At 40.3% G+C, this 12,700-nt stretch overlaps 1 protein-coding gene across 2 annotated transcripts in view; it reads left to right on the top strand.

Annotated features, from left to right (window-relative positions):
- The window catches only part of LSAMP (limbic system associated membrane protein), a 673,527-nt gene that overhangs the window by 618,803 nt on the left and 42,024 nt on the right, over positions 1–12,700 (top strand). For both annotated transcript variants that reach the window (XM_030941402.1, XM_030941397.1), the window contains exon 4: positions 4,709–4,843. In XM_030941402.1, coding sequence (XP_030797262.1) covers positions 4,709–4,843 — 135 coding nt within the window. The remainder of the gene's footprint in view (positions 1–4,708; positions 4,844–12,700) is intronic.

Genomic DNA, 12,700 nt, shown 5'->3' with positions numbered 1-12,700 from the left:
AAAACACATTAAGCAAAGGGAGATTTAAACTAAACATTAGATCCCAGAATAAATACAACACTCAGCGATGTGAGCAGGCTTGTGGAAATTGGTTGAGATGTTTAAAATACCAAAATACTGAAATCTGCATTTCAAGTAAACATTTTTGTAAGGACAAAAAATAATAGGAACAAGAGAACGACCCAAATTGTGGCCATAGAATCCGTCTACCAGAGAACTTAAACAGTAGGTTTTGTGTCGGTTTCTGGCCTGAGAGTCTTTTTAAGGTTGAGAGAATAAAAGACAATATTGGCAGGACCCTGGGGTTGAGAGTAGCCAGTCAGGGAAAACTGAAAGAAGTGGAGAAAAGTTACCCTCTTGGGGACAGGCACATGGGGACAAAGGGAAATAAAGGAACAGAAGAATCTGAGTGCATTTTAGAATTTTGTGACTCAAGATTCAGGTGGTATATTCCATGCCTTAAAACAAGAAATGGCACTTGCTGAGATTGTATCGTGCCTGTGTCCACAGGGAGCTCTGTTGGTTTCCAAAACGATAACTCGCCATGGCAGATAATTCCTTGGGACGTGGCCAGATATGCCCCTGTGTAGTCATTCAGCAACAGAGTACTCAGCACACCCTTTCTTCCCCAGTAAGAGAACTCTATTCAGATCATTAAAAGGCAATGGAGTTTTATGCCAACTTCTCTGACAGAAATACTTAGCCACTTTTCAATGCTTAGCTCTATCTCTTAAACTACATGAAGTGCTGACAATAACTCTAGAATCTCTTTGAGTTTCTTAATTCAGTTCAGATTTATCTCAGTCCATTCTGGTTACTATAACAAAAATACCATAGACTGGGTAGCTTACAAACAACTGAAATGTATTTCTCGCAGTTTCAGAGCTTGGGAAGTCCAAGATCAAGGTGCCAGCAAATTTGCTGTGTGATGAGGGCCCAATTCCTGATTCAGAGACAGCTGTCTTTTCTCTGTGTCCTTACATGGCAGAAGAGGCGAAGGAACTCTGGAGTTTCTGTTTTCTTTTCTTTTTTCATTTTTTTTTTTTTTTTCTTTTGAGATGGAGTCTTGCTCTGTCACCCAGGCTGGAGTGCAGTGGCTCAATCTCAGCTCACTGCAACCTCCGCCTCCTAGGTTGAAGCAATTCTCCTGTCTCAGCCTCCCAAATAGCTGGGATCACAGGCATATGCCACCATGCCCAGCTAAGTTTTTTGTATTTTTAGTAGAAACGGGGTTTCACCATGTTGGCCAGGCTCATTTCGAACTCTTGACCTCAAGTGACCCACCCGCCTCAGCCTCCCAAAGTGCTAGGGCTACAGGCGTAAGTCACCAATACCCAGCCTGCAGCTTCTTTTATAAGTACACTAATCTCATTCATGAAGCCTCCATCTTCCTGACCTAATCACCTCCAAAGAGGTATACTTCCAAATACCACCATCACTTTGGGGATTAAGTTTCAACATATGAATTTTGGAGAAACACAAGCATTGAGTCTGTAGCAAGCTAACTCAACAAACATTTATTGAGTGACTAATCTGAGCCAAACCCTGTGCTAGTTCACGAGGATATTATGAGTAAGGCATGGTCCCTGCGGCGCTTACAATCTGGAGCTTTGGCTTTCCAGCAACAGAAAAGCTCCCCTTTCCTGTTAAATTTCTGTGAATTGGTAAGAAATTCTCAAGTGAAGCAATAGAGATAACGCATTATGGGAAAAGTCTCCTGGGTGTGACTAGAACAGACTAATCAGGAAGGGCCAGGGAATGCAAGAGTTTCAACTGGAGGATCCAGGGGATAGGGAAAGAAAGCATGACAAAAGGGAGGGCCCAGGGATGTCTTTCAATGTTTTAAATTCAGTTTCTGGCCTGAGAGTCTTCTTAAGGTTGAGAGAATGAAAGGAAATACTGGCAGGACTCTTGGGTTGAGAGCAGCCAGTCAGAACTGAAAAAACTGGAGAAAATGTGCTCTCATGAGAACGGACACATCAGGGAAAAGGAAAGAAAGGAGCAAGAGAATTGTTGGATGAGTTTGGTTGGATGATGGAATACAGTGCAGTTTCCTCTGTCTGTAGTTGATTTGCACCTGGAGCCTGCTCCCACTTTATTGAGACAGCTATGCACATTGTGTGCTAGAGACAGAGGCTGCCATTGGAGAGGAGGAGAGCTATCACAGGAGAAGCAAAAATGATGTCTCTGCCTCCCATGTGGGTCTCTTAAGGGAAAACTCTCCTTTTATCCTCAGGTAGTTTAGAGACATGAGATTGAAAGTTTATCTGATAAGGATATGTTTTGTTATCTGCTTATCAGGAACAAATGAGATTATTAATATTTATATTGGTAACGTAAGAATGCCAGGCCCCAAACACAATAAATATTGTTTTATTTTCTCTCATTCATCTTAATACTTACTTTCATAGGTGTCATCTTCCAGAATTGGTAGGGCTTTAGTTGGTGCAGCTAAAAATAATCTTTCTCTCTCCTGCAACTGTTTTGTTTTGTTTTAGAAATTCAAAAAGCAAAGTAGGGACCCATAATCCACCATTTCTAGGTATTTCATGGGAACTGGAAAGAATTCAGTGTTGCCAACCATCTCTAAGATTATCCTTGTTCTCTCGTTCTACTGACAGCTCTGTCCCCAACCAAGATTAAGAGTACGGGTGGGGGATATGCAGGATGGGAAGAAATACTAAAACATTCTAAAATTATTGTTAACTATTTTCTCATTACAATTTACCATTATGCTCAAAATAAATAATGCTATCTTACTTTCTATTCCACCTCTGCATTCTAGGTTTTCAATGAGCTTACACCTATTTCTGCCTGCTAAATAAAAAACTAATTGTCAAAGTTGCCATTAGCCTTCAGGGTATTTATGTTCAGCTAGAAGAGTCTTAGCATCAAATAGTTGGCATGACACTTAGTCCATAGAAATAATATGCAGGAAAGATCTTTTTACCCCTTCAATCCCAAATCCTGGCCAATTAATCCAGAAAAGTGGCCAGTTACCTTTCTGAGATTACTTTTTCTTCCCTACTACATTCTACTTCTGTAACATGTAAAATCAGATCTAAGTACTTGCTTTAAATTTTGGCAAGGAAGAAGAGAAAAACGTAGACAGGAAAACATTAACCTCTTATAAAAAAAAAATACATTCTCAGTAGAAGCATATGCTAGATAATGTGCAGAACTTCAGAATCAAATAATGGTATATTACTCTTGCCTGTTTTTTTAATCAAGATTGTATAGCCTCCTCAAAACTAGTGATATTGACAATTGAGAGAAGACTTGAAGCTTGGAATATCCAGAGAGTTGTGTTATAGAATGTTAGCAAAGAAGCCCCATGTTCTGTTGGGAGCCTAGTTAACAGGTTTAACTGACATATTTAGAGTAAATTTATCTCCTTGCTAACTGTCTGTTATGTTGATTTGGTCATCAGGGAATTTCCAGAAAGGAAAACAGCTTGTGACATTTGAGCAGAGCTAATGACTGGTACCATTTAGTGTGGAATGACCAGGAGCATCATGGTTGCAGGACTGCGTTCTTTAACACCCTCCCCAGCTGCTCTATCCTAACTCGTGTAACAGTGGAGTTTTGAAATTTGGGGGTAAGGGGGTTCAATTTAGCTAGAGTTGAAGTCCTTGGACCTTTCTGGCCAAGCTCTGGCTAAGCTCTTCCTGCTGCCCAATCTCATTTCCTCATGACCTTCTCTTTCTTCTTTTCATTTTTCTCCCCCTCCACTTCTTTCTTGTTTCTCTCTCCATCTCTTCAGGAAGAACATAGTTTAATCAATTATACTCCACATAGAGGAATTTAAACAAGGTTTCCTAAGTTGAGATTTCTTTACTAAAATGCACACACTCAACTATGTAGATTTTTCCAAACAGGACCTCCCTATTTCTAATCCCAACTTTTAAGCCAGTAATATTTAACTCCCTACCCCAAACCCCAGATGACACAGTCCATCACAAACACACCATCAGCAGCACATTCTCATGGATCTGGCCCATGGCCTAAAAGCCTCTATGATGATGTAGTTTGATATGAAACAGAGATCACAACTGTCAAGGCAGTCTAGCATACAATCCTTATGAACAGAATTTAATAGAATCTGGAGAAGAGTGGTGGTTTCTCAAAAGGAAGCCACTTTGTCTAATAACAGTGTTGGTGTAAAGAGTGCCTTGCAACAACAACAAAAAAGAGTGCTTTGCAGCATGGTGTAATAGATGATGTTGGTGCCATAGCCCCTCAGAACACTTTATGATTTGCATGTACCTCCCGCCAGCTCCTACTTTGTTCTAAACCCTTAACCAGTGACTGGTGAGTGCATGCACCTATAAACACCCCAGCTCCCAGCCTCATGATCAGAATAATTTTGAAGTGGGACATGAGCTGTCCCCAGGCCTCCCTGAAAGACTGAGCCACAGTTGCTCTCTGTGGGACTTAGCTTGACATTGCACCCTTGCTTGACTTCTTTCTCTTCCAAGTCCCACTTTCCCATTTTCTTTCTGGTTTTTCCTGAGAGCATTTTCTACTCAATCACTTTCACAAGACTTTTTGTCTTGAGGTCTGCTTCTGTGGAATCTGATGTCAGACAAAGTACATTGTCAAATCATTGAAAAGAAATATGGATTTATTGCTTTTAAAAAGAATAATGAGAGGATCTGCTGCCTATTTCAGACTTTAAAAAAGAATCATGAAAACCTCTGTTTTTCAGGAAGGGAATTTGAAGGAGAAGAAGAATATCTGGAGATCCTCGGCATCACCAGGGAGCAGTCAGGCAAATATGAGTGCAAAGCTGCCAACGAGGTCTCCTCAGCGGATGTCAAACAAGTCAAGGTCACTGTGAACTGTGAGTACAGCAGAAGCCAGTGGGTGCTAGGTGCCCAGGGTGCACCTCTACCTCCAGTGAGCTCTAAAGATTCCATTAGCAAAAGAGCATTGTACTTCAAGCAGATGCTCCTCTGGCCAGGAATGTACATTTATACATTGAACACATCCAAGGGCAGGACTTGGCTTTTGAATTTGATAAATCAACTCTAAATGTAATCCGTAATACATTTAACAATACCCTTTTTTACTCACACTACAGAATTAAGAAAACATGATCAGACAGCACTAACATTGCTGACGGTCACTATGCTGGTCTTCGTGGAAATCAAGGTCATACTATTTAAGAAAAAACAACAATTTGTATCTGGTTTAACTGGAATTTCCATGTTAACGCATTGTTTGTCAGGAGGGAATGCCTCAAGATTATATTTTATCCTCTGCTAGTTAAATAATTGGCCTTGGGAACAAATTAGAGCCACTGTGGTCGGATACCATGTGTCCCTGATGGCTAACAGGAATGTCTGATAAGTTAATTTCCGTTACCTATTTGTCCCAAAGTATGGGCATTAGAAAGGAAGATTTCACTAAGATGCATAGGTAAGTGGGCATACTTTGAACTTCTCGGATGAAAGGATTCTTAGATGTAGTTCAAAAGAGGGTGGGCGGAGGGAGGATCTATATGATGTGTGTCACCCAGCAAAGGAATAAAGAGAATTAGTTTACCCTGTTCAGTTAGCACTGACTCTACATCACTCAAATTCAAGTTCCCACATCACACAACTATGGCTAGTGGCAGGGACAAAGGGAAGCTCTGACAGTTCTTCCCTTCTATGCATTGAATGCACACACATCCTACATACACACACATAGGCACACAGACATACATGTACAAACATCTTAACCCATATTTGAAAGTATCCTTCAGGCTGTGATGAGTACTTTCTGTCATCTCATGTCTTCCTATGTGCCAGAGATTTTATATTAATTCTCTCTTTTCTACTCAACAACCCCAGCAAGGTAGATATAATTGAGACCATTTTAGAGTTTGAAAAACTGTAGCCCAAGGAGGTAAAACTGCCCCTTCAAAATGACACAGAAAGTAAATGTAAGAAAAGGGATTCAGACTCAGGTCCAATTGATTCTAAAGCCCACACTCTCACGAGGAAGATAAGGAATTTTCAGTTCCACATACCTACTATGTGCAGCATTGAGTTAAGAGATTTATATTGGTTGGGCACGGTGGCTCACCCCTGGAATCCCAACACTTGGGGAGGCCGAGGCAGGTGGATCACCTGAGGTCAGGAGTTTGAGACCAGCCTGGCCAACATGATGAAACCCTGTCTGTACTAAAAATACAAAAATTAGCCAGGTGTGGTGGCAGGTGCCTACAATCCCAGTTACTCAGGAGGCTGAGGCAGAAGAATCACTTGAACCCAGGAGGTGGAGGTTTCAGTGAGCCGAGACTGTGCCACTGCACTCCAGCATGGGCAACAAGAGTGAAACTCTGTCTCAAAATAAAGAGAAAGAGAGAGAGAGAGAGAGAGAGAGAGAGAGAGAGAGAGAGAGAGAGAGAGAGATTGATTGATTGATTTACATTTGTTATTTAATCCCCACGGCCATTTTAAACCTATGAGTTAAGCATTATTAGTCTTACTTTAGAAATGTGGAAACTGAGGCTTGGAGAGCTGAGGAAACTTGCTAAAGTTTACTCAGCCTGTGCTGGGATGCACCATTACCTGTGGCCTTGCTCCAGCCTTGCAGACTTCTGAAACCAGCAGCAAAATCTCTTTCACACCAAACCTAGAGGAATCCAATAGATACAAATGACTCTGCTATAGTTTATGGCACTCATTTCCAAGAAGCAAGGGGCTGCATTGCATGAGTTCTGAAGTGCTTCTATCCCTAGCTGTCTTCAAACTTTTTAGTAATAGAGTTTTGAAATGCCAGTTATTACTATTCTTTTCTAGTGCTGAGTGTGTTTCAAAGACACATTAATGATCGCAATATTATAAAATGCTTTAGGACCTTTTTGTCACATGAAAGGCAACTTCTCTGGCTGTTTGTATAAGTTTATAATTAGATTAGCTTCTTTTATGTACACACAACCATGCCATCATCTTCCATCTCTTCCCTGACTTTTGGAGTTAAGATTTCATTTTCTCTTAATTGACCTTCATCTTAATTAGATTTGTGAAAGTCCGATCATGGTGTACATAGAAAATATTTATGCTTCCATTGTGTGAAACATCAAAGTGGTCTGAATTGCAGATGGTTCCCAAGATCAAAGCTAGCCGCCTGGGTCCTATTATTATTGGTACAATTAGTCTGACATTGCTTCTTCTTGACTGTCCCCAAAGTGTAATTTAAAGCAGAAGAAAATACTTATAATTTTCAAGAAAAGACTTTTATGAAAATGTGAGCTTTTGCTAATGATGAGTGAACCACAGAATATGGACAGAACCCTGAGATTCTAAAAAGATACCTCATAACAAATTATATGGAAAACTATAATGAGTTTAGTCACATATCCAGTATGTCCTAACAAGCAGGACCTAGCATGTGCCTGACCTTATAAAAATTGCTCAGTAAATGTGTATTGAATAAGTAGGTGAAAAACTCACAGATAAACTCTGCCCTCTTAACATTTCTCCAAATTTTGCAAATAATATGGTCACAAATCTGGAAAAATATTGTATCCATTTCCTTTGGAATCACCTTTTACCAAAACCTCATGAGCTGTATTTATATTATATCACAACTAGTCATCACAGCACTTGTCCTGTTCAAACAATTCATCCAACTTAAATATAGTTGTATTAAGTAGATGAAGTCTCTCAGATTGAATTATGGAACCAAGTCTGCCTAGCAACACTCTTGCATACAGAGAAATGCCCAGGATCACCTCTGTCGCTTCATCTAATCCTGCTGGCCATGAAATCCATTATTTAAACTGATTCTGCTTCCTTTTCGAAACACAGGCTTTGGAATTAGGTCAGGGGATCAGGATGGTTAAGATAACTACTGGCCAAATAGATTATTGCAATGAACAGACCCTGAGTACTACCACTACAAGAAAGAAAAAATCTCAGGGCTGTTAACTTTCTCCCACCAGCACTTCATCGACTCATTTACTCAGTTGCCAACAGATGTTTGTTGCAGGGCACTGAGAGACTAGAGCAGTAAAGAAGAGAGACATAACAGTCTCTCCTGTTGAGCTCACAAGCTGGATTCTATGGTCTCTCCTTTTTACTTCTTTTGGATAGCACTTCTCTGCAGTAGGCATACAGCATTACACGTAGCCACTTTTACATGCAAAATCTATTTTCTAAGTGGCAGGAGGTCCTAGAATTTACAGAAAGCTAAAATGTTGGCTCAAAATCTCTTCAATTGAATAAGCTTAGTATAAATTAGACAACAGACAGGACTCCCAGGTTTCTGTATCTTACCCACAAAGTAACTGTTAATTTCTTTCAGATACCAGTCCTAGGGACAGCCTATTCTTTCACTGCAGGTTCTAGGTACAGTTCCTCAATTTCAGTTCTCACAGTGCATTAAATGTAACTATTTTTGAGTTTGTCTCATCCTAGTGCCCAGTACACCTAGAATAATATATAGCACCTAGTAAATGTTTAACAAATACAAACTGTTAATTTTATATAGACTCTTGCAACACTGGACTCCTTCCCTATTCCTGGAGAATTTTTTCTCAAAAGTTGCTCCCAGCTCTCAAGCCTGTCCCCGCCCCACTGACCAGCTGATGTTCCCACCTTCCACTTTCCCGCAGGTCTCTCTCCAAATAGGTTCACATTGTCATCCTCACAACTCCTTTTCCCTTTATTTGTCTCTCTCTTTGAATTTGTTTCTGCCTCCACCCTGGTGTCCAGAGCTAATCAACTCAATCAACACTCATGCTGGGGCACTTGGGGAGCTGACATTTCTAAATGTGAGCTTGCCTTACCTTGGAGAGCCATTTATTTAGAGGAAGCAGAGGTTGTCACAGAATACACAATTGGGCTGGAGAGACCTGTTGCCTCCAGATAAGAGGAAGCAGAGGTTGTCACAGAATACACAATTGGGCTGGAGAGACCTGTTGCCTCCAGATAATGTGTATGTGTTTTAACTGGTATCTTCAGTGATTTGATTCAAAAATCACCTAATGAGAAAACATTAGGAAAATAACTTTTTTGTTTGTTTGTTTGTTTGTTTTTGAGGCAGGGTCTCACCCTGTTGCCCAGGCTGGAGTGCAGTGGCCCAATCTCAGCTACGTGCAACCTCTGCCTCCCGGGTTCAAGCAATTCTCATGCCTCAGCCTCCCAAGTAGTTGGGATTACAGGCACGTGCCACCACACCCGACTAATTTTTGTATTTTTAGTAGAGACTGGGATTCACCGTGTTGACCAGGCTGATCTCAAACTCTTGATTTTAAGAGATCTGCCTGCCTTGGCCAGAAAAATAACTGTTTAATATGGAACCAGACTGGCCAGCTTCTCTAGCTTTTCATAGTTACACCTATTCAGTCTCCATGCTCATCTTTAGTTTATTCTTGCCTTTGGGTAGGTAATGGTAAAGACATATCCTAATACTTATGAATCGATTATGAGGTCTTCAGAGGAAATATTCAGTGACAACCCAGAGTACTACAATGTTTCGTTATAATTTTGCAATATGGACAGGAACCATAATTTTCTAAGCACCTTCAGAGTACCCAGACTCTCCTAGAGATTTCATATCAATTCACTGTAGTCATCACACCAACAGTGGCCAACTATATTAATCCATTCTCACACTGCTGTAAAGAACTGCCCGAGACTGGGTAATTTAGAAAGGAAAGAGGTTTAATTGACTCACAGTTCCACATGGCTGAGGAGGCCTCAGGAAACTTACAATCATGGTAGAAAACAAAGGGGAAACAAGGCACATTCTTCACAAGGTGGCAGGAAAGGGAATGAGTGCAGGAGGAACTACCAAACCCTTATAAAACCATCAGATCTCATGAGAACTCATTCACTATCATGAGAACAGCATGGGGGAACTGCCCTCACGATTCAATTACCTCCACCTGGTCTTTTCCTTGACACATAGGGATTATGGGGAATTACAATTTGAGATGAGATTTTGGCTAGGAACCCAGCCAAACCATATCACCAAACAAATGGGAGGGTGTATTGGGCCTGGTCTGCCCCAGTGAGAAGTATTTACTTTATCACTGGCATTGTTTAATATTACTGGCACATGGTGACTTAAAAAAAAAAAGCAACTCTAAATCAGTCTTATTATCATTTCTAAATTCTCTACAGATAATGTGTTTTTTATTGCCTACACCCTCTGCCTCTGCTGCTTTTTACACGGCTGCACACTACCCATGGGAGATGATCTATATCATCCCCATGTAGAGAGGACGAAAACAAAGCTCAGTGAGCGTAAGCATGCTCTGACACAAAATCAAACAGCTTTTGTAAGTGGTAGACTTGGAACTCAAACCCAGGTCTAACTCCAAAGTTCTTTCTTTATCCATGATACCAAGTGAATAATAATACTATAAAATAATACACGTAATCACTTTGGGTGTTAAAAGTGCTCTCATATTAATGACTTCATCTGATATTTTCATCAAACTCGTGAGATAGACGGACAGGCATCATTGTCTATATTCCTAGGTGAGGGGCTGCAAGGGAGCATTGTGTCCCATGGTAACAACCTAAGTGGCACTAGCAGAGATTGCATCTGCATTTCCTGACTCCTAATACAGGTTTATATCCACTGTGTCACCACATGTTGTGCCATTGTTGGTACCCTATAAATAATAGAAATATGCAGCATTTATCTTTCCATCTACCAGCATGCTCCCTCCCCTGATTGGTATTTTTTTCCTGTTAGAAATTCATTGTTCTTCAAAAGAATTCATTCAAATAGATGTACCAGAGCAGAGAGGTTCAGAACATGCGTTTCAGAGCATGACAGACCTGGGGTTAAATCCATGGTCCATCCAATACTGACCATGTGAATTTGGACAACTTAGTAACCCTCTGTAAGCTTGTCTTCTCTTTCATAAAATGGGGTTAATCATATTTACCTCCTAGGGCTAATTGTTTGAATAAAGAGGATATCTAAAACCTGGTAGAGTGCTGACATGCAGTAAATGACTATACATTAAATTTTCTATTCAGAATGTTATTCTTTTTTATGAATATTCCCAATATTAGTAAGATTAAATGAATGATATTTTATTTCCTAGTCCTCTGTTTTGTTTCCCTATTCATTCTGATTGAAAAAGTCTTGTTATTGGTGATGTCAGAAGAAGAAAGGCCCTATTAATATTTTCAGAACATGGAATTTTGAATTAATATAAACTGGAAGAGTCCTTTGACAATTGTAAGCTATTCCAAAGTCATATAAAGAATAACAATGGACCTCTCTGTGCAGCATTTTTATGAAGCCACATTTTTATTATGACCGTATTTTGAATAAGGACATCTATTATTTTAACTACACAAGGCATGCTGCAGTATGATTTGTAATAGTCTTTCTTAGCCTCACCTATGCAGAATTCATTACAAATGAATTTTGAAATGTTCATTTCAATAAGCCATGAAAAAATAAACTTGCACCATGGTGTCATTTGAAAAATATTAGAAACAATGAGCTCTTTGTATATTTATCAGTATTCATATATTTACCCTGGTACAAGAAAATTCCTAAGTTTTCAAGGAGAGAAGCAAGTAGCTGGCCTTTGTAACTGACTAGATTAATGCACTTGTAAGTGCTCAATCCTAGTTTCCTGCCAGCTTCCCCATGCTGGGATCTCTGAAGGGCTAATAAATAGCTTGCTTCTTAGTAATTCAGATTCCAAACAAATTGACAAGTAAGGAAAAGAGTGGTCAGGAGACCTAAATGTTCCCAATTTTAGAGATCAAGGTGGCTAGAGATAATAGCTTAGTGTGGTCGACTTACCTCCCCAATCATGGCAGCCCTGGGATGGGATGGGCCTGCCCACATGAAAGCAGAAAGGAGAGAGCCCAAGTAAGACTTCTGTCATGGAGAAACAGAGGAGAATCTCTGCTACCAGCCAGAAGCTTGGTCCCAAAAGGAAGAAAGGAAAGAGATGAGTCAAACAGGCCCAGTTTCTTCTTCCCAAATTTTTCAATCAGAAAAATCATTTATTTCCCCTGGGCCCTGAAGTGGTAAGGGATGAAGGGTAAATAGTCACCAGTTGGCAGTTATGACCAAGTGGCTCCAGAAAATCACAAACAGTGGTTAAATTTTATTTTACAAATTGGGAAATTGAACAAACAAAATTCATAAGCAAAATTATCTTCAGCCAACATCAATGGGCCACTGTGCTACAGATGATGGAATCACTGGCAGCTTAAGGACACAATACAGTGAGACAAAATGAGGACTGGAAAGTAATGTGTATTGAGTATTCTACTGCTGGTTGTCTATTTCTTTACTTATGAATCTTATCTCAGTGGATGGCATTACCCAGATGCCCAAGCCAGAAACCACAGTGTAGCCTTTTCAACACTGCTTCTTTTCCTCACTCTTATGAAATCCATTTCTAGTTTCATCAGTTCTGAGGCCTAATATCTCTCAGCCTTCAAATGTACTTCCCTGCCTTGGGTTCCATCTTTTTTATTTTTGAGACAGAATCTTGCTGTGTTGCCCAGGCTGAAGTGCAGTGGCTCGATCTCTGCTCACTGCAACCTCCATCTCCTGGGCTCAGGCAATTCTTGTGCTGTAGGTTCCCGAGTAGCTGGGACTACAGGTACACACTACCATACCCAGTTAGTTGTTTGTTTTTTGGTAGAGATGGGGTTTTGCTATGTTGGCCAGGCTGGTCTCAAACTCCTGACCTCAAGTGATCCACCCAATTGGG

Source organism: Rhinopithecus roxellana, chromosome 1, assembly GCF_007565055.1.
Source record: "Rhinopithecus roxellana isolate Shanxi Qingling chromosome 1, ASM756505v1, whole genome shotgun sequence".
In the NCBI taxonomy this organism is placed as follows: Eukaryota; Metazoa; Chordata; class Mammalia; order Primates; family Cercopithecidae; genus Rhinopithecus; species Rhinopithecus roxellana.
This window is presented reverse-complemented; position numbering and strand designations above follow the sequence as displayed.